The sequence below is a fragment of the Sceloporus undulatus genome, chromosome 8, assembly GCF_019175285.1.
Source record: "Sceloporus undulatus isolate JIND9_A2432 ecotype Alabama chromosome 8, SceUnd_v1.1, whole genome shotgun sequence".
NCBI lineage: Eukaryota > Metazoa > Chordata > Lepidosauria > Squamata > Phrynosomatidae > Sceloporus > Sceloporus undulatus.
Window position 1 is genome coordinate 12,956,617 of NC_056529.1, and position 23,317 is coordinate 12,979,933.

Below are 23,317 nucleotides of genomic sequence, written 5' to 3' on the forward strand. Positions count from 1 at the left end.
TAAATACACATAGCCATATTTATGTACACTAATTTAATTACCCTCTCGTTCCCTTTTCCCATGGTTAAAATCGCATATCATTCTAACGCCAGCTGAGTTCTACCACACCTCATGCATTAACCTGAGAGGAAGAGGAGGCAGAGATACATGAGCCTACATAAGCTTACTCAAACATGAAATCCAACAAGACTTACTCCACTGTAACACCTTATAGATTCGTGGTCATTGCCCAGCTCATGGACCCAAGTCTCAACTACTAAAGACTAGAAGGGCAGGAAAGAGTGCTCCAGAAATTTCTAATCGCTCCTGAATCAAGTAAATATCACAATCCTATAATTACATACACCACTGGACTCAACAGGAAGTATAGCACTGAGAAGGACTGGGCAGTACAGGAATATCTCAGTCAACCAATCTTACAGAAAGTTCATTTTAATAAAGTTTTTTTTACACTTGCCCATCTCTTTTTTCCTTGGCCTTTTATTAGCTGTTATTGTTGTTTAATAGCAGCATTAGCATTTGGAGAATGGTGAAGGCAAGCTAGAGAAACAGATTCTTTAGTGTCAGGCACAATGTGTACAGAGAGTTATATAATAAGGCTTGTACCTCATGTGTACACTTGTATACCATGTGTACAGTAAGCAATGCAATAAGACCTGTTGCAAAAAGTGCAGGATTCTACCCTGGCCAATTCTAATACAGCAATGTGTGTCTGCCTTCAACAGGCAAGGTAAACAGCAGCTGCCTGCAGAATCCTTACTGAACATGCATGGCCAACAAAAGAGAGAGAAAAGGGAAAGAGGATTAGTCTGTCTCACCAGCTATTCCCAACATGTTTTAAAAAAACACCCATGGATCTATATATATATATGGCCATTATTATATTATAAGAATACTATAAGAAAAACTGACCCTGGTGAAAACAAGTAATAATCTTTTTATGCATTTTTAAGAAGCATTCAAGTGGTTGCTAGGAAGTCCAACATGTTTTTCTTTATCTATGTGAGAATCACTTGACCAGGTTCTTTCACCTCAAATGTGTGTATTGCTAGTTTTTGATAAAAAAGTGTTGAAACATGTTCAGCTGCTCTTCTTGTTGTGGTGTAGGAGCATAATCCTATTCTTTTGCTGTTATTTCTACCTTTAGTCCCAAATTTTCTGTTGAAGTAGTAAAGCCCAAGAACATACCTACTTCATTAACTGAAATATACTTGTATATGCCCTTTTGCATCAGGCATGAAACCTATTAGCAAAGGAGGAGAAATGTAAAAGTGCTTAAGCCTCTTACAGTAGGTGCTGTCCTTTAGTTGGGGTTGCAAGCTCTTTTATATAGGGAGTTCACTTTTCTGCTTATGTTACACTGTAACCAGACACATACTGATGACTTAATACTAACAAAAACACCTCAAATTCATATCTAGATTATGCTCACAAAGCTCTTTGCACTTACATAAATGCATTTAAATAATGGAAAAGGTGTTGGGAATCCCAAACACAATAGTTTTGGAGCAAGCCCTCTGAATTCAGTGAGATATGCAGGCAAATATTTAATGTCTAGCTTTGAATTTTCAAATTGTTTAGTTTTAGATGTTAAACAATCAGCGCCACGTGTATTTCAATGGCTTAAATTAGAAGTGGAAAAGTGTAAGACATTGCTAGTTTCTCTAATTTCCATAGAAGATTAAAATTGAAAGGTTTCTAGTATTCTTCCTCTAGTGCAGTGTTTCCCAAACTTTGGTCCTCCAGATGTATGAGACTTCATCTTCCAGAATTCCTGACTGTTGACCAAGTTGGCTGGGTCTTCTGGGAACTGAAGTCCAGAACACCTGGAGGACCAAAGTTTGGAAATCATTGCTCTAATGGATGAATTTATGTATTTAAAATGTAGAAACCTATATACACAGTGAAAAAGTACTTAATATGTACTGATCCTATACACAGATTAAGAACATGAGACTTAGTTTACAACCTAAAATGCACACTACACAAAGGGACAAAGGCACTTTCGCAACCAATAACAACTGTAAATCAGCACTGGATTTTGGATCTGGGGTACGCAGGGGGCCACTGAGAGAAAAATAAAAATCTTTGCACTAAAAAAAAAATACACCCAGAATTATTCAGGAACAACTAGGATAATCCTCCTCTTCATCTGAAGGCAGTGCCAAGATTCCTTTCCTGTTGGGTCCACGTCTCTAACAAGACAACGAAAGCCACCATACTCTAAAGTTACACAGCAGTTCTGAGAAACCCGAATTAATGAAGTTCAAATAACGGCTAGTTTCCAGAAAAGCAGATGACGAAGTTCTGCTTCCCACTACTGCCAAGCTCGATGGAAGCACAACTACGCTGCTTCTCTAAATATTACAAAGAGAGGCCCTTCTGCACGTAGAACGTCTCTTGTACCCATTAAAGCGCTCTGATTCCATGCTAGAACACTGCTGTGTGCAAAAAATGATAATCCAAGGAAGATGTTCTGTATATGCAACCTGTAGAACAAGCAAAAGTACAAGAACTGCCTGTACTCTTGCTCAAGCATCTGTAGGACAGCTCTAGCAATTATTTTCCTTTCATCACTATCTATTCATTTAATGAAGTATCACAATCCCAAGCACTCTCCTGGTCTTCCAACAAAAGGCAGTTTTGCCCTTTCAGCAATATTTACCTCGTGCTCCTTTTCTTGAAGCAGGAGAACTATGTCACCTGGCTCCACACCCGGGGCTTGATCGGCTTCTCCAGTAAAAGTGATTCTTTGTCCGTGCTTCATGCCTTTGTCTACATGAACTTCAAGAATCTTTACTTCTTTTATCACCTTCTTCCCTTCACATTTTTTACAGCGATCTTTTTCATTGATTACTTCCCCTAAAAAGAAAAAGCATGATACAATCTCTCAATCTGGCTTCCTTACCAAGCAGCAGGATGCTATTGTCCACCATCACAGAATTTCAGGATCCTACTGAGACTAATTTTCCATATCATTTAATGGCAGCATGTCATCACTGTCCAGTTTATGCAAATCAGTGTCTTCCCATTCAAACGGTTTACATTTTACATAGTAAGAGAAATGGAAGACAAACTGCTATTTCATATATCTGCACGGTATCTGTGTGCACTGCACATGTGCCTTCAAGTCACCTTTTGACTTATGGCAATCCCATGAATTTCAAAGCGTTTTCTTAGGCAAGGAACGCTTGGAGATTGGCTTTGCCAGTTCCTCTAAAAGACAGACTTCAGAACCTGATATTTCTTGGCAGTCCCCCATCCAACTCCCAACCAGGGCTGACCTTGCTTAGCCTCCAAGATCAGACAGAAACTGGTGCCTTTACGATATTCTATTTCACCAGAAAAGGACAAATTCTTATTTTAAAAGAGCATTTTGTCTGCTGCTATCCCATGGCTCTATTGCATCTTGTTTTGCTAAAAGGAATGCAGAAACCAACTGAGAGAAATACAAATGCCTCTGCTTATGGAATAGCTATTTCAGCAATTTCTAAAAGATGGTTTTGCTATACGCTTACGTTACCACAGCAGCATATACCCCAAACTCCCATAATGGAGAAATAAAGCTTAAAAGTGCTGCCACAACCTGATTGAATTACTCAAGGAGCTTTTTGAGGTAACCATGTGCTAGTCATATGTAATTATATATTCTTCATAACGTCATATGCAAAGCATGATACTAACTTGTCAAGGCAAAACACACTCATCGCACAAAACTGCACCCTATTTCTGAAGCAGATCTCATTAAAAAAACATTATGATGGATGCTTACTTGACAAACTGGGGATTCAGCCTATCAAAATACTTGGGGGAACTCCTCCCTTTGCCAACATTCGCAGAAGAACTGGTGACTTACCTTCTCCATTGCAGTCAGAACAGACAGACTGCATCTGTTGAACCATCCCAGGAGCCAGCTGTCTGATCATAATACGCACACCTCTGCCCCGACAAGCTGTACACTTCTGAACTGCTCCAGATTTACCCCCTTGACTAGATCAAAAATTGGTAAACATTTATTAGAAATCTAAACAGCATTTTAAAAAAATATATATTATGAGTCCAACTAGTGGGTTGAGAACATCCAGAGTATAACAACTCCTAAAAGCTAAGTACTCCATGCCCAATCTTGCCCAGGATTGGAGACCACCTGGAGATGCAGATTAAAATGTAAATTATCAAGGTTGAAGAGTGCTGTTACCAAAACAAAACAAAACAACACAACACAACCCTGGGCTGTCAAAATCACACACACTTTCTTATTTCAAAGCAGGCTGAACCTAAAAAAACCAAAGCCTGTGAAATGAATTCTAGGTGGACTTTAATAATAAAAATAAAATAAATAAATAAAAGTTTTATTTATATACCGCCCTTCCGTAGATCAGGGCGGTTTACCTTTTGTATTAGCATTATTCTGCCACAGAACATTTTTTTCTTAAAGAACTGATCATCTTTTTTCAAGCGTCAAGTAATTAATCTTTAACAACAGTTGACTTAAGCAACACAACTTACCCGTTACAGGCGCTACAAAGAACATTCTTGCTAAGTTGTAGTTTGGTAGTCTTTCCATTATATAGATCTTCTAAAGAAACTCTAAAGAGAAAAATGTGCTTGTTTTTAGTCTTGCTGTAAGTACAGGGAAGGACTATGAGATATGCTAAACCAAGAGGCAAAATTGTATCTCAATGAATGAAAAACCAATGTGTCGAATTCTAGCATTACTGTTTCTGAGCAATTCAGGAAATCCAAGAGCAACTGTCACTGGATGAGCTATGCACTATCTTGCTGCCATCACATGGTGGTTTTGCAATCTTACTAAAAGATCAGATGCACATAAGGAATTTTTAAAAATTATTTATTAATTTTTAACCTTAGCAATCTAATTTACAATCAAAATAAAAATGATATACATTCAGTATATAAAAAACAAAAGAAGACAAAAAGAGAACAGGAAAGAGAGAGAAAGACATAACTAAAACACAGTAGTGAAAAGAAGAAAAAAAAATTATTCTAGCATTACAGATATAGCTAAATAATCTTACTAGAATTACTAATAGCTATAAGTATAACATTGTTAAATTTCTTATTGCTGAAAACATCCATAAACAATTTCCAATCTTTCAGAAATTTTTCAATTGGCTTATCCTTTGGAACATATATTAATTTGGTCATTTGGGGTAACACAGGTTGGGGCCACAGCAACCGCCACTCTCCTAACCTGGCTTTTTGCCAGCACAAAAAGAAGCGGCAAAATGCCACTCCTTTATGAGCCAGCCAAAAGCCGGCTTTTCCACCACCGCCCAGCCTTGCAGTGCTCCTACGGCGTCTAGACACCACGCTGCTGGAGCACTGCAAAGCTGCCCACCGTATGGTCAGGTGGGTGGTGTGACGCCACCCCCCAAGCTTCACCCCTCAGCAACCTTAACCATTTCGATTCATCCATCGTCAATACTTCTCTGCATTTCCAAGCTTGAGCAAACAATAGTCTTGCTGCTGTTATGCAATGAAAATGTAATCCATATTTATTATCCAGTTCTTTATCCATTGTCACAACAGAAACGTTTGTTTTCTGGTAACATTACAAAATCTACCTTTAAAATACTTTGGATTAACATATAAAGCTTAGACCAATAACCTTTCCCATTTTTTTTCAAATCCACTAAATATTTAAAAAGGAGCCCTGTTTATGTTGACATAAACATTGGTTTGAGAGACTCTTTGACATTTTTAACAGCTTACTTGGGGTTTAGTACCTTCTAATAATAATTTTATAATACACACAAAATTCTGAGCCTACCATAGGAAGTATTTTTTTACAGGTTCATCTTCTGTATCTAGTTTTAAAAGCCAATGATACAATTTTTAAATTCCATGTTCATAATTTTTACAAAACTCTAAATAAAATTCATTTTCTCCTATCTCTACTGCTGCATTTCTTTTAAATCTGTCTTTATGTTCATAGAATCATAGAGTTGGCAGAGACCACAAGGACCATCAGACCAACCCCCTGCCATGCAGGAATACACAACCTCAAAGCACTCCAGCAAATGGCCATCCAGCCTGTTTAACAGCCTCCAGCTCTGGTCAAAAACCTCCAAAGAAGGACTCTACCACACTCGGAGGCAGCATATTCCACTGCTGAACTGCTCTCACCTTCAGGAAGTTCTTCCTGATGTTTAAGTGGAATTTCTTTTCCTGTAGTCTGAGTCCATTGGTCCAGGTCCTAGTCTCTGGAGCAGCAGAAAACAAGCTTGCTCTATCTTCCACATGACATTCTTTCAAATATTTAAACATCCAAATGGCTTGTCATGTCACCTCTTAACCTGCTCTTCCCCAGGCTAAACATGCCAAGCTCCCTAAACCAATCCTCATAGGTCATGGTTTCCAGATATTGCACCATTTTGGTCACCCTCCTCTGGACACACTCCAGCTTGCAAATGTCTTGAACTGTGGTGCCCAAAACTGGACACAGTATTCCAGGTAAGGACTGACCAAAGGAGATGAGTGGCACTTTTACTTCCCTCAGTCTAGACACCATATCCCTACTGATGCAACCTGTTGCATCACACTGCTGACTCATGTTTAGCTTGTGGTCCACTATGTATGACTTCTAGGTCCTTTTGCATGTACTGTTGTCATGCCAATTATTACCCATCCTATATCTGTGCATTTCATTTTTTTTCTACCTAAGCATAGCACCTTGCATTTGTCCCTGTTGATATTCATCTTGTTAGTTCTAACCCAGCTGTCTAATCTGTTAAGGTCATTTTGAATTCCCACCCTGTCCTCCGCATTATTGGCTACCTCTCCTAATTTGGTGGCATCTACAAAGCATGCCAACTAGTATATATTCTATTTTCTTATACAATGGGACATTGATATCTGCTAGGGTTTTGTTCCAGGATCCCTCATGAATGCCCAAATTCCATTAAATGCAGCAACATAGTAAAGTGGTGTCCCTTATATAAAATGGCACATCAAGGTTTGCTTTTTGGATTTTATATTTTTAAATAATATTTTCAAGCCATGGATGGTTGAATCCATAAGTAACAAGTCCTTGGATATGGAAGACTGGCTGTGTGAGTGTATTGAAGACAAAAATCATATTTGGGATATTTAAGGAAATATTAATTATCTACCCCTTTCTGGGACAAATTTATTCTACATTAAATGAAACTGTTTTCACATTCATTTAAGCTGTTTTATTATAATATTATTCAATTTTTCGTAACTTCTTAACTACTCCCAGTCTTTTGGATGTCTCCTTCTAGGGCCTTCTCCAACTTTTTGAACAAAACTCTTGCTCTCCCCAAGGATTTTATTGTAACGAATAAGTGTGGTGTAGCGGTTTGAGTGTTGAACTACTATTCTGGAGACCAGAGTTTGATTCTCTGATCAGCCATGAAAACTACTGGGTGACCATGGACAAGTTGCATGCCCTCTGCCTCAGGAGCAGGCAATGGCAAACCTCCTCTGAACAAATCTTGCCAAGAAAACACTATGATAGATTCGTCTTGGGGTCACCGTAAGTCAGAAATGAAGGCACATAACAACAATAATCAGTGGTTACCAAGCCCTCTGGGACTATCCAGAGAAAAGCGCTCCCCCATTGCAGCCAATGGGGTTTCAGCGTACACAGTTTTCCCCATATGCGGAGGGATCTGGAACGGATCCCTGCGTATGGAGAGGTCCCACTGTAATTCCCATCAAATTATCAGAGATCTCATGTTCATGTTTATAAGTACAGTGGATCCTTGTTATTCACTGAGGTTTGGTTCCAGGATCCCCTGTGAATAACAAAATCCATGGATGCTCAAATCCCATAAAATACAGTGGCGTAGTGAAATGGTGCCCTTTATATCAAACAGCAAAATCAAGGCTTGGTTTTTGGAATTTATGTATGTTAAAAAAAATTCAAACCGTGGATGCTTGAATCCATGGATACAGAGGGCTGACTAGTACCTGTGGGATTTTGAACTGATGCCATGATCTCATTGAATTGTTTTTCAGCAAGCTCTTTAAACTTGTCCTGTAATGTCTGTAATGTCCTATTCTAAGTTCCCATTACTTTCTGCAACGTGTTTGTTCAGCACAAAAATCTGGTTAAACATCTCAGATATTGAAACTTGCTTTTTAATAAGCTCCTGAAGAGTTTAACCTAACTATCTCTAGACATTTTTCTGGTGGCCATATTTATGATGCCTTATAAATCACTTTCTGCTTAAGTTCCAGTATTAGGAACAATATTTATTTCCCTTTTTCCACATAAGCCTTTTAATGGTTTAATGCTTGCAGATGCTGAATGTATTTCTTATTTCCAGCCACTTAATTTAATCTTCAACTGTTTGAACACTATGTTGTCCACCTCTCTCGTTGGTTTCAGTTTTCAAGCACTTTAAGAATGGAAACTGGACTTTGAATATTTATGATACAAATTGTTTGTACTCAAGTGTAATAAATCACCAAATGATCAGGGAGTTTCTTGTTCCTTGTTCAACATGGGCCATCCAGGGTCCTCTGATAATATTGTAAATCCTTGTTTAGAGACCCTTCTGTCTAGTCAACCCGCTTTAATATTTTATGATTCTTCAACTTTGCAGTGAGGAACATTGTCATTTCTAGGGCTTGAATCTCGACCAGAGAGCTCCCCAACCCATTCCTGAGTCAGAAGGTTATCCAGAAGACTGTGATTCTGCCCTTGTGCATTTTTCCATACCTTATAAGCATAAAGGTAATACTACATCCTACAAAGATAGAGTGACACACCAATTGTACTGCTAACAGTTGCTCATCTTGGTTAGAGTCCTAGGGGCACATATGTAAATTAAGCATGGCAATATGTGAATATATCCTTTACATCACAATAGCTCAGGGAAGTTTATATGGATCTCCATTCACTACATCCTCATAATAGCCTCTCAGTGTAAGGTTCTTATGTTGCTTGAAGTTAACACATCTATTCCTGGTGCTGAGTCCAAAAAGAACAGAGTAAAGCCGAAGTATGGCAGTACTTCCCATAGTCTGGATGGAGTAAAGCTTGCATTCTGGAACCTCTGTTTGCTCTTTCCCACATATATTTGGAACAACGTGTCCCAACTTGTCTATTTTTCCTTGTAAAGTGAAGCTAAGCAACTTGAAGTTCAATAATTTTAATCACACTGACTGGGAAGAACAATAGCCTAAGGTTTCCTATGATCTACTTATTAAGCAGTTAATAAGTGGGTTTGCTGCAGTGACTAGTTTCCCACCCTCCTTCCTAAACTTATCGAGTCACTTGAAGCATGGGTTAGGCTCCAATATTCCATTCTTTGATAACAGGAGCTACTACTTTGCTCACTTAGTGATATTAAAAGTGCACCATAAACATTTATTGAGACTCTAAGCTGAAAGGTAAAGTTTTTTTTTCCTATTTTTTAGTTCAATATTACAAAATTATAGATGTTAGCACTGTTCAATCTATCCTCCTCCCCAAAGTAACAAATAAAACAAAACAACCATTAAACAACCATTAAAATAAAATTGCACATCATACAAGTTACATCAATAAACCTTATAACTTAAAAGTTGCAAATTATTTAAGGCATATCTAAAATATGTATGTGCCATTAAGTCACCTGTTAACTTATGGCAACACCATGAATTTTATAGGGTTTTCTTATGCAAGAAATACTCAAGAGGTGGTTTTACCTTCCTCTGAAATATAGTATATAGCACCTGGTACTTATTGGTGGCCTTCCATCCAAATATAACCAGGGCTGACCCTGCTTAGCTTCCAAGATCAGATGGGATCTCATGCCTTTAAGATATTTATATTGCTATAGTGTACAATAGTATTAAAATATTAGAAGTAAACTAAAATCATAAGTAAATGACATGATCAAACTGATTATGCAAGCTAGAAATTATGGTTCGTAAAAGCAGCAGCAAGGCACGATAGGTTTAGGTGAGGGAAATTCCCTTGTGTGTTTTTGCAGCCAGAAAGAGAAACCTGGCCACTGTCTCTGTTATTGATTTGTCTGCATCCACTAACAAGTAGGCTAAATACTACTGTGATTGCCCACTTGGAAATTTCAAGAGTAGCTACTAATCTGAATCGATCATACTTATCAAAATAATAATAATAATAATAATAATAATAATAATAATAATAATAATAATAATAATAATAATAATGGGAAAGAACAAATGATCCAAAGATTCTACAATCCTCTCTCTTAACAGAGAAAGTTGTTCACTGTCAGGGATAGCCCTGAATCTGCCATCCAGTATAGTGGATATTAAGCAAATGAACTTAGTTTAGAAAAAATCTAGAATGATGCCCTGGGGAGGCAAAGGAGAAACCCAGATAGAAAAGTGAACAAACCTTCCAGATCATCATCATAGAACAGATGTTGTTGTGTGCCTTTGGTTCTGACTTATGCAGAGGTTTGCCTTTGCCATCCTCTGAGGCTGAGAGAGTGTGAGATGCCCAAGGTCACCCAATGAGTTTCCACACTTGAGCAGGGATTCAAACCCTGGTCTCCAGAGTCTAACACTCAAATCACTACACCATGATGGCTCTAGTTATCGAATACTGAATCTCAAAATCTTTTATCTGAGGAACAGATAGCCCACAGCAAGCAGAAACCGAAATTTTTATTATTAAGATCTCTGTGCCATGAACTAACATAATTCTGTTGAAGGAGGTATATCAGTTCAAAAATGTTATCAGCAAATATTAGCTTCTGTCAAAATCTAGAGGCCACATTACCCTCAAAACTGCAACAACCAAAGTCTAGGCACAGTACTGGTACAGATAACACATTTGGTCACACCAAAAAGCAAGCATAAAAAGGAGCAACCTGACTGATGCTGCAATCAAAACCCATTCTCCATATAGGAATGTCTTAAATCAGCTGCACCAAGTTGCAGAAGAGCAAAGAGTATAACTAAAAGAGAGCAGAAGGTACAACTGTTCCTTCTTTGGTAAACCAAAAATGAAGTACATTTAATGCTGTCTAAATCAGACCAAACAACAAGGGATTTGTAGGGTGCCCATGGTAAAGAATGAGTCACCTGAATTTCCCTACAGAGACCCTATATATGGCTGCATTCATACTTTAGTGCGTGCTATTTATTGGTGTTGAGTCAGGTGTGCCACTAGTTTTATACAGATTTAGAAGCAAAGATTTTGTCCACAGTTTAAGCTTCTCAAAAATAGCTGGATGACAGTTATTTCTGTATTTAGTAGCTTCAGCTAGTTCTCAAGCATACTTCAATAGTTTCAGTTTGTTCTGAGAGAAAAAAAAGTAAACTAATAGGACAATTAAGTATTCAAGAGTCTTCCCCAGAAAGAATTAATTAGGTACTTACTTAAGTGGATGCATCATATCTTCTCCTCTTCTCCTTCCATTTCGACTTCTACTCTGATTACCCATGAAACTGAACAGTCCCCCACCAAATATGTGGGAGAAAATATCGTCCATTCCTCCACTTCCACCACTTCCTTCTCGGAGACCTTGTTCTCCATATCGGTCATACAATTCGCGTTTCTCAGGATTTGAAAGAACTTCATAGGCAAAACTTATTTCTTTGAACTAAATAGTGAGAGAAAAAGAAAACAAAAAACTTATTTCTGGTATGTCTAATGAAACAGATATGAAAGGAAAATCAGATTTTGTGATAGGCATCTATCTTTATTACAGGTATTATTTTATAGGTGGATACATGCCAGTTCAGCTAAGTCTCTAGGTACAACTAGATGAGTTGCCTTTGGGCATCCAACTCTTCCAGGCAGGGCTATCTTCTACCAGCAAAGAGGATGCTGGTTCAACTAGCTCTACACAGATGATCCATACCTTTAACACCTCAGCCATCTTAATAGCTGACATTCACAATTTCCCCCCATTACTCATCACTGATATGCAACATACATGCTTCCAAATCAAACCACATACAACTGACAGCTTCAATTATTGTCTGCATTTCCATTTCTTGAAAGGGCTTTGGACACACAGAAATTACCCTGTTTTACTTCACATCATTTCTGAAATACTGGTGGTTCATAGTGCCTGATCTTACAACTAGGTACATGTTTGAATAAGCAAATTTTGCCACTTCAAGATGAAATCACATTCTGCCCCACTAATATACAGTGGACCCTTGGTATACACTGTTGTTTTTTTTAGGACCCCCAGTGGATACCAAGATCAGTGGATGCTCAAGTCCCATTACATACAATAGGATAGTAAAGTGGTGTCCTTCATATACAATGGCAAAATCAAGGTTTGCATTTTGGATTATTTTTATTTATTTATTTTTTAAATATTTGAATCCATGGATGCAAAATCTGAAGATATAGAAGGTTGTCTTTAATTTCTTCATCAGCACGACCACTTCATTCCTGCAAATTTCTTTCCCACAAATGTATAAGATGAGGCTTACCTTGTCACCTGCATTTGGATTCTTATCAGGGTGGTATTCCTTGGCAAGCTTCCGGTAAGCCTACAGGAGAAAAGAAGCCAATATAATCAATTAAGAAATAATAATGCGGTGTCATGGATACACACACACACCCGAAAATGGAAACTGCCAATATTCAAGCCCAATTGGCTTGAATGGCAGGCCCCATTTTATCCCCCTTCATTTTCTGCTTGTTCATAAGTGAGGGACGCGGATCCCAAGTCCACAAAAACGAAGGGGCAACTGTATTGACTTCTAGGTACAACTAGACCTTCCATTTGACAGGTAGGAATGAAAATGCATGGATTACAATTTATATGTCTGAATAACAGATTTTTGTCTTTTCAGATCTACAAGCCCTGATCTGCAACAGGGCCCTTACTTGTAATTGTTTTGATGTGTGTGTCCCCTGCCCTAAATCTATCATGAGCAAATACAGAGGAAGGAACCTGGGCAGGTGCAGGCTGTCATGCTGAAATTACCTTCATAATAGAGTTATTACTAATAAAGGAGCTCTGCCCTTTAGCTTTAAATTCTCTCTTAAGCTTCTCACCTTTAACTCTCCTTCTAAAAACAACATGGTGGTTATATTGCAGGATGAGCAAATTGCTGCCCATGGGTTGGCTGCATGTGCCCTCAATCCCACCTCTCTCAAATAACCCTATATTTTAAAAAATTGGTATGATTTTCAGGCAATTTTTGCCCCCAAAGTTTTGTCCACCCCCATTGTACTGGGATGTAACTATGGTGGGCAGATGCAAGGCAGAAGACTTAGGCATCTTCGTGTAGAAGAGAAAATTTCACCTGGTGAAATTTTCCTGTTCATACAAATATTGAAGGTGGAAGAACCCTGTCCTCTTTTGCATCCTGACATGCTTACTAATTTACCCCTTACCAACTGAATGCTAATGTTTTAAAAGCTAAACATGCAATCTTCTGCCATCTATCATAGCCAATTATAAAAATGATTCATAACACTGGCAACATCAAGACTGGGTTCCTGCAATGTGGAATTAACTTTGGTCCTGGTTTGAAAAAAGAGCAGTTAGTGTAAAATGTAGTAACTATGAGGGTCATGCATGTTTAGCTTCCATGTTATAAACTATGAACCCACTGCCAAATGACCACCGACCCAGGTTCCAGATGCTACACTTAGTTTATAAGGTCCTGAACAGCTACAATGATATGCCAGACCACTATGATTTTCACAATCTAAAGGCCTGCTTACCATGGCCTTAGGGACTTTTATTTGGTGGTGACAACATCTGCATAGCAATAGCAAGTACATTTCTATACCGCTTACGGAGGTACTGAGCAGTTTACAAAGTGTAAACCAATTGCCCCCAACAAGCTGAGTACTCATTTTAGCGACCTACGGAAGGATGCCAGGCTGAGTCAACCTGAAGCTCATGGCTGGTATTGAACTCACAAACTTGTGGTTTGTGAGTGAGTGACTTCGGTACAAGCATTTAACCACTGCATCAACAGGGCCCCATGGAATGATCTTGCCACTGAGATCAGGTGGATTCTTAATATAGGAAGTTTCCATTGCAAACTGGAAGCTTTATATTACCAGGCACACAACTTTTCTTGCATTATGACATCTCTTCAAGCTGGCTTTTCTAAGTTTTGCATTTCTATCCCTGCTGATTCTCCTGTTTCAAGCCCCCACCCACCGGAGTTCACCTTGAGGTTAAACTCAGCTTGGATTGGACAAAGACTTTTCATCACCACAGATGTGTTAATCTTCTTATCTATGCTGGATTCACCTCCTAATGACTGTTAAAGGACCACCGTTAAGACCATCACTTGCTGATACCGTTTTTACACTGTCCCACATTCCTCCACCTATTCATCTGGCCATCATATACAGAAATATCTACCAACTGGAGCTACACTTCATGCATTTGGGGATGTGGGCTTGAGCTCACAAAAGCTAATGCCAGATAAAACCTGTTAGCCTTTAAGGTGCCATAAGACTCTGCTGTTGTTTCTGCTTCAACAGACTAGCTTGGCAACCTATCCTTCTTTGCCCAGCCATTTTGTTGCCTTCTCGTATTATCAGGGATTTCTAGCGATCTTAATGAGATATTTTACTGCTTCACTGCTGTTTTAACCATTTGATAGTATTACATTTTCGTGGACTTTAACACTGTAAACTCATTTGGGATTTTTTTTCAAAAACAAGCAACACTGGGAATTTTGAACACTAGTCCTGGAACAGAGCGGTGATATAATGTTCAAGTGGTGATATAAAACAGTACTAATGCTTAAGTCAATTTTGCTCCCTGACCCTTCAAACTTTACTTGAAAAGATCCATAGGTTACTGAACCTCAATTAATTTTAAGTGCTAGCATTCATCGACAACTTCAAGTGACACTTTAAGGAGGACAGGTGAAATAGATGTACATAAAAGCATTTTCTTCTATAGTTTGCAATAGAGACCTTACTTTCCTGTTGGTTTCAGAATCTTGTTCTCTACAAGACATCTGCTCCCACAAAAATGAACACCCAGCCCAAATAAATTAAGCGGTTACATGCCCTGGTGAAGAGGACATATTCCGCACCAGCACCTTTCCTCCACAAACAGGTTGAACATGATCATTAACCAAATGACGGCTCTGATGTGGGAGTTCTCCAAGAATGGGAGTGAGGGAAAGAAGCAGGTCAGATCATGGAAAGAGGTAAACATTGAGGACAACACTACAGTTGTATATTCTAAGACCCCCCTTTAAAAAAACACCACCACTATTTTGTCCCTCCACAGACTGGGTGAGAAAGGATCAGCTACACAGTAAACAAGGCCTTGAATGAAGTCCAGGTTTTGAGAGGCAGGGATGGATCATGTAGGCAAGAGATTACATCTAACTGGGAGTAAAAAGTAATAAGGAAGGTTAGAGTATAGGTCAAGTGTAGGTTGGATACTGCCAGACTGAGACTCATAGCATTCCTTACCAACATTTATGTTGACTAATGCTGATGGGAGCTGGAGTCCAACAGCATTTTGCCAACTCCTGATATAATCTATGGTCAAAACCCTTTTATTAATCCCAAGTAAAGTAGACTCAATGAATCAATGGCAACTTGGTAATTCAGCATTTATGTAAAGTCCATTAATTCAACAGCCTTACATGACTCAGACTAACAACAGGCTCCAGGCCTGTAGAGAGCCCTTGTTATAAGCAGCCTCTTGAGAGGAACTGTCAGATGGGAAAGGACTAGAAAGGAGGGAAGGAAGAACAGAAAGGAGAGGGAAAACAGGGTGCTATTATTTAGGACAGCGATTCCCAAACTTTGGGCCTCCAAATGTTTTGGACTTTAGCTCCCAGAATTCCTGACTGTTGGCCAATCTGGTTGGGGCTTCTGGGAACTGAAGTCCAAGATTTCCATATCACTATCCATACATGGTGATATGGAATACAGCGGCTTAAATGAGTCTAACTCTGGTGCTAAGTTGCATACCTTTGTTGTTGTTGTGCGCCTTCAAGTCATTCCTGACCTATGCTGACCCTAAGGCGGACCTAACCCATCTTGGCAAGATTTGTTCAGAGGGGGGTTGCCATTGCCATCCAGTGAGTTTCCATGGTTGAGACGGGATTTGAACTCTGGTCAACCCAACACTAAAACCACTACGCAATGCAGGCTCTCTCTTTAGGATCTTGTCCACTTCTTTCATGGGAGCCCTAATTCTAGCCATCTTCTGTCGTTCCGTAGTCTCCACCTGTTGTTGTTTTGTGCCTTCAAGTTGCTTCTTTGGTGCAGTACAGGCTACAGCTGTAGCTGCTCCTTGTTGTGGTGGATTGGGGCCAGGACAACCTCACCGGCAGCCCTGCGGCCCCAATCTGGCACTTTTCTAGGGCAAAGAGAAGTGGCAAAATGGCCTAGGAAAGGGGTGTCCCTATAGAAGAGAAAGGGGCAGCTGCCGCAGCCCCTTTCTCCTCTGCATCGCAGGCATGGCCATTTGGTTGCCACACCAACAATGCGGAGTTGTCACACACAAATCACTCCATCTGGACGTGGTGCATGCGTGACACCATCATCACCCGCTGCGTAAAGATGCTCCCGCCCACATGTACTAGGGTCAGAGAGTGTGCGGTTGGTGTGCGCTCCTTAACCCTAGCATTGCCGGGAGCATGGCGCATCTGGGCAGTGTATGTCGCACTTTACTTATGGTGACCCTAAGGTGAAAGTGTCATGGGGTCTTCTTGGTAAGAGCTGTTCAAAGGGGGCTTGCCATTGCCTTCTGCTGAGGGCATGCGACTGGCCCAAGGTTACTCCTTGGGTTTCATGGCCAAGCCGGGATTCGAACCCTGGTCTCCAGAGTCATAGTCTGCCACTCAAACCACTCGACCAAGCTGGTTCTCCCTGTCTCCACAAACCCAGCTGTGGTTCCTTTTTTGGCCTGGGCTTATGAGTGCAGGTGTTCCTGCTGGGTGGCCAGATGCCCTCGCCACAATGGAGGACAAGGTGCCGCAAAATGTAGGACACTGAAGGAAAAATGTCAGGCCTGACCAAGTAACAGGTTTTAAAGCACTCCTCTAAATCTAAATCCATGCTTCTCTCAGTCACTGCTGCTCAAAATGGAGGCCATTTTGGAATTCCTCCTGGACAAAAGGCTGAAATGGAGGACAGGTCCTGGGGGGGCGGCAATGGAGAGCCTGTGCCTGGCTGCCTTGTCTTTGTCCTGCTCAAAATGGAGGGCTTTGGGGGACTCCTCCTGGAGAAGAGGCTGAAATGAAGGACAGATCCTGGGCTTAAAAAAAGGGTATGCCTAATGGCCCTTAGTCCCTCTCAAAATGGAGGGCTTCGGGGAATGAAACGGAGGGAGAGGAAGAGCCTGTTCGCCTTGCCTTAGTCCTGCTCAAAATGGAGGCTTCTAATTCCTCCTGGAGGAGCGGCTCAAATGGAGGCCAGGGCCTGGGAAAAGGAGGGCTTGCGCAACCCCTGGAGGACGGAATGGAGGACGTTTGGGGACAGAGCGAGGGGAAGGGGGAGGCGCGTCTGGCCGCCCGGCTTCCCCCTCCTCCTCCTGGGCCTCGGGGAGACCAGGCCCGGCTCCCTCTCCTCCCGCCTCCCAGGCGCCCTCAGACCTTCTTGAGCTCGTTGTCGGAGGCCCCCGGCGGCACCCCGAGGATGTCGTAGAGCTTGGTGTCGGCCACGTTCGCCATCTCGGCTCCGGAGGAAGGAGGCCGCGGAGCAGCGCCGGGAGACGAGAGCAGAAGGGGCACCGAGCGGGCGGGCGAAGGGAAGGCCTTCCGCAGGCACGCACGCAGACGTCACCGCGCACGCACGACGTCAGCACGCACAGCCGGAAGAAGGACGAAACAGCGCTTCCTTCCTCCGCCTCCTCCTCCGTTGGAGGGAGGGGCTTAAGGGCCGTGAAGGAACTAAGCCACGCCCCCGCCACGCCCCCTGTCCTTCTGCCCTCCTCAGAGGAAAAGGGCGGGAAAAGCTCCTTCAGTGCTGCCATTGATTTAACAAATGCAAACAGAAATGCACCAGCGATGATGCCTTTATTGCCTTTATTAAATGCTGTGAAAACACTGAGGGCTGCAGTGCCATCATTCCTTTCTCTGCACTGGCCCTCATGTGATAATCCCTATCAATAGAAAGGAAATGCAGTCAGGAAATCAGGAGGAGGTTAAGAATAGGCAGGGCAGCTATGACCTTAAACTGTAAAGATACACAACTGAACACAGACGTTAGCATTGTGCAAGCTGTTGTTTTGGCGACTGTTGTGTGTCGATGTGAGAGATGGACAATTCAGAAGAAGATAGGAAGAAAATAAATTCAGGGATCTAGGAGTCCAAGTGGACCATAAATTGAACATGAGTCAACAGTGCCATGCGGCAGCTAACAAGGCCAATGCGATTTTAGGCTGGATCAATAGAAGTGTACTGTCAAGATCAAGGGAAGTCATAGTGCCACTCTATTCTGCTTTGGTCAGGTCCCATGTGGAATATTGTGACCAGTTCTGGGCACCACAATTCAAAAAGGACATTGAGAAACTGGAGCCATGTGTCCAAAGGAGGGCAACTAAAATGGTGAAGGGTCTAGAAACCATGAAGCCCTATGAGGAAGGACTTGGGGGGCTGGGGATGTTTAGCCTGGAGAAGAGAAGGTTAAGAGGTGATACAATATCCCTGTTTAAATATCTGAAGGGGTGTCATATTGAGGAGGGAGCAAGCTTGTTTTCTGCTGCTCCAGAGAATAGGAAACAATGGCGCAATGGATGCAAGCTGCAGGAAAAGAGATTCCACCTCAATATTAGGAGGAACCTCCTGACAGTGAGGGCTGTTTGTCAGTGGAACACACTCCCTCAATGGGGAATAGTGGAGCCTCCTTCCTTGGAGGTCTTTGAACAGAGACTGAATGGCCATCTGTCACGGATGCTTTGACTGAGAGTTCCTGCATGGCAGAATGGGGTTGGACTGGATCAGGGCCCTTGGAGTCTCTTCCAACTCTACGATTCTATGATTCTAACATCCAGAAAAATTATTTCATTTACTTTAAAATGTGGTAAAGCAGCGCTGCAAGAATTCAGGGGCTTCCAGAAAAGAGTGGCAGTCAATGGGCACAAATGTGGTGCTAATCTTTGGCACAATGGGGGGGGGGGGTTCCCAGTTGCACAGCTCAGACATCCTGAGAAGCTCTCTTGTAGAGGACTAGGCTGCCTTTTTATATATGCAATGACCGATTTAAGAAGGATTGCTGGTTTGCTTGTGAAAAACAATACGGTCGATGTGGCTGTAAATGCTTTGGAAACGAAGTTAGTCTTGACATGACAATGTCTGATTGCTCCATTCCACTGAAACTGGGACTTTCCTGTCTACAGCTTTTATCCTTTGTCTCTGCTGACGAAGAAACACAGTGAAACCCTTTAGGAAAGGTCATGCCAGCTCCTCAAATATTAACGGCGTTTGGTCCTCAGGACCGCAGTGTTTTATTTCTGAGTGGCAGGTGGGGAAAAACACGCAAATGTCTGTGGGTCAGATGGCCTTTTCAGACAGTTGCCAACAAAGGATGACATTTTGCAATTGGCAGAGGGACGCTATGCAAGGCTGGAGTGATCCTGGAGCAACATTATACAGAGAGTTACTTTGGGATGACATTCAGGGGGAGGACATTTTGGAACAGCATACTGTCCAACGGTCCAGATTTGGTAGGTGATGTTTTGTCGGTCTGGTTCAACGTTAAACTACATTCCTATGTATAGTATAGATTAACTGTAAACTGTGCAAACTGCAGTAATGACTACCGGTGTGTAAAGTGATGCCATGTCCTTCACCATGAAGATGGCAACGGCAAGCCCTATTAAGAAACCTTACTGAGAAGACCCTGTGAAAGGTTCACCTTAAGGGAAGTCAAGCATCTTTTACATGCAATTACGTTTCTTTGTGGGCAAAAAGGGCATTGCTATATTCTCAGCACCCTCCAAAGAAATGTGCTACATGTGATGCTGTTGCTTGTTGTGACATGATGTTTTGCAAGCTCTGAAATAGCTTAATAAGAGCGCCGACGATGCATTTCTTTTAAGTCACAAAAGGTCTTCCTGGAGAGAAATTCAAACAAAACAAAGAAGATGTTTAAACATAACTTTGAAAATATAAATAATGATTGGAACAAACCAGAGCTACCAACAATAAAATGATAGGGAACCTGCCATAAGTACTGATTATGCTAAGCTGGGTATGGAATTATGGGAGTTGTAGTCAAGCATTCCTGGAAGTCATCAGGTTGCCGAAGGCTGTCTCAAAAAAGATGCCACCAATCTGTCTTTCCTCCATGTGGCCACCAGGGGGCGCTTTTGTTCGTCAGATGATTTAATGCACAATCTCTTTTACTTCCAGGGATCATCTCCAAAGAAATGATGGGGATATCAAGAAGGCAGAGATGCAATTACACAGAAGATGCAGAAGCAGAGGAAAAATGCTATAACTACTCATGCATGGGCTTTCATATCACCTCTTAACCATCTCTTCTCCAGGCTAAACATCCCCAGCTCCCTAAGTCTTTCCTCATAGGACATGGCTTCCAGACCCTTCACCATTTTAGTCACCCTCCTTTGGACATGCTCCAGTTTCTCCACATCCTTTTAAAATCGTGGTGCCCAGAACTAGAAACAATATTCCAGGTGGGCCCTGGCCAGAGCAGAATATAGTGGCACTATAACTTCCCTTGATCTAGACACTATACTTTTATTGATGCAGCCTAAAATCACATTGCCCTTGTTAGCTGCTGCATTGCGCTGTTGACTCATGTTCAACTTGTGGTCTACTTGGACTCCCAGATCCCTTTCACATGTAGTTTCATGCAGCCAGGTGCCGCCATCCTATATCTGTGCATTTCATTTTTCTGCCCTAAGTGCAGTACTTTACATTTCTCAGTATGGAATTTCACTGAGTACAAAAGTAGTTTGTACTCAGTTACCTCCGCAGGGAAAAGAGAAGGGTCTTGCCCTTCCCTGTGGGCTAAGGCAAAAGCAATATGCTGCAGCCTCTGCTAACTTGCCTGTTCTTCCTCATGAATATATTTTACTATCTTGATCACAGTCTGAAGTGTGCCTTGGTTTCATCTATGTTGGAAGGTATTTAATTGGATTTATATTTGATTAATTACATCAGGGTATTGATAAATCTGTTGCGGTACTTTTGATGTGGTCTTTCTATGCACTTGCTCTGGCTATTGAATTATTTTCTGTTGATCTTCCAGCGTATTCTTAGATTGATTTTTAATTAGCCATGATGGTTTTACTAGGATGCCCCTCTCAGCTGCTGCTTTGGATTTCCTGTAGAAAAGAAGATCACATGATGAATATTGACTAAAAATGAAATCAAAATTAGATTGTGATTCTGGTTGTTGCCTTTTATTAAAGGATAATTAACATTTTAAAAATCTTTTCAGACTTGTAGGTTTAATTCAAAGACATAGCTGTATTTGCTAGGATCACTTGATAATAGCAGCAAGGACAGTTCATGCCAGAAACTGGAAAGAGGAAGAAAGCCCAAAGGTAATAGAATGAATTTGGAAGATGCTAGATTATATAGAGAGTGATACACAAACTAATATGATCATAAATAAACCAAAGGATAGATTTAAGAAAGATTGGTTGGAAAGAAAATGATAAAATAAGAAGTTTAGATGAGAAATGAGGGAAATTTCCCAAGAAGATAAGGCAAAGTAATAAAGAAAGTTGGTATAGGAAAAGGGATAGAAGTAAAAGAGATAGAATTTAAGACATAGATGTAGAATAGAGATTAGGAGGTCTTTTAGTATTATTTGTTGAATGTTAGAATATATGACAGTTTGCTATAGGATGTTATACGACGTTTGTTATGTGCTGTTAGATGGTCTTTGTATTTTTAGGTTTATTTTTGAAAGTTGCTAGTTTGTCTTAGTACGTATTTAATAAGTAGAATGGCGAAAGTTCAGATGCCAGCCACAGATGCCAGCAAAACGTCAGGAATAAACTCTTCTAGAACATGGCCACATAGCCCGAAAACCCCTCCAAAAACTATGGATGCTGGCCATGAAAGCCTTCCACTTCACATACTGTCTTTGTTTTTAAATCAGATACACTGATGTGCTCTAGTTGAGCAATATATATTATGTCTGCTCTCTGACACTAGTATGGGGCAGTCTTCTTGGGGCCAAGAGCTTGGAGGAGATGGACTTCCTGCTGGCATCTGAGTGTTTCCCAGTAAATGTGCTATCAATCTTGTTGCATTTTGGACAGCAGGAGCACGGGGGCTGGCCATATGTCAGAACACTGGAGCCATCTGGCTGCTTCCAAGGCTAAAAACTCACTCCTAATAGAAACAGGTGCCTTTCCAGCAACATAGAATCATAGAATCGTAGAGTTGGAAGAGACCGCAAGGGCCATCCAGTCCAACTCCCTGCCATGCAGAAACTCTCAATCAAAGCATCCCCGACAGATGGCCATCCAGCCTCTGTTTAAAGACCTCCAAGGAGGGAGACTCCACTACACTCTGAGCTGGCCCAAGACATTTTGCTGCTTGAGACAAAGGATAAGAAGACTGTCCTTTATTGGCAGTTGAAGGGATGCCACTATCCACCACACCTGAGGGCACCTGGGCCATGTGGCCCTTCTCTGCCCTCCAACTGGAAGGAAAACCTGGAGAGCTCAAGGGCAACAGCCCAGGGGGTTATTCCCCCTCCTCTCCAACACTGAAGTGGTTGCCTTCCTTCCTCTCACAATGCACACCTTCGTTCTTTGGGAGTGAGCTTTCCTGGCACAACGTCAAAGCTACTGTATTTGCTAGAGAAGCAAGCTTGAAAGCACTTGCGCTGCTTTGCTTACAATTATGAGTGTGTAAGGCACCGTGTACACAAGCTGTAAAGGGCCCAGACTGTAACCTCTCCCTGAAGAGTTTATTATCTTGGTAGCATGGCACATCCTCCATATCTGCTGATCGGAGAGAGGGAAGGAGACAAAGATGGTAAATAAAACAATGAATATAAAGAACAGTCTTGCTGAAAATGACTCTGTGATGCTTAGAGAACTGCTACTGCTGCTGCCACCAGTGGGTCTATTTATATCTTGCCTTTCCCGCTCAGTACAGGGCCCAAACTGGGTTACACAACTTAAAATAGATACAGCAAGGAGGAGGGCACCAACTGTAGTGTAACCATAGTGGTAACACTAGTGAGGGCACTTCCAAGCCTGGGAGCAGCCATCAAGAAAGCCCTCTCTTGTGTTCCCACTAGACATACCTGGGATGGTGGCGGCGCAGAGAGAAGGACCCTCCCAGAAGATCTCAAGACATGCTCACATTGAGAGTGATGGCCCTTCTGATGACAATGGTGGTGGTGATGATGATCTATACCAGTGATCCCCAAACTTTGCTTGTCCAGGTA

At 41.4% G+C, this 23,317-nt stretch overlaps 1 protein-coding gene across 1 annotated transcript in view; it reads right to left on the reverse strand.

The window, feature by feature from the left end:
- The window catches only part of DNAJA2 (DnaJ heat shock protein family (Hsp40) member A2), a 21,777-nt gene extending 4,063 nt beyond the window's left edge, over positions 1 to 17,714 (reverse strand). Inside the window, exons 1-6 of the mRNA XM_042437988.1 lie at positions 17,530 to 17,714; positions 12,421 to 12,480; positions 11,350 to 11,573; positions 4,510 to 4,590; positions 3,857 to 3,990; positions 2,666 to 2,862 (exon numbers count right to left, since the gene is read on the reverse strand). Of these exons, the coding sequence (XP_042293922.1) occupies positions 2,666 to 2,862; positions 3,857 to 3,990; positions 4,510 to 4,590; positions 11,350 to 11,573; positions 12,421 to 12,480; positions 17,530 to 17,607 (774 nt within the window). The 5' untranslated portion in view covers positions 17,608 to 17,714. The remainder of the gene's footprint in view (positions 1 to 2,665; positions 2,863 to 3,856; positions 3,991 to 4,509; positions 4,591 to 11,349; positions 11,574 to 12,420; positions 12,481 to 17,529) is intronic.
- Positions 17,715 to 23,317: the final 5,603 nt, after the last annotated feature.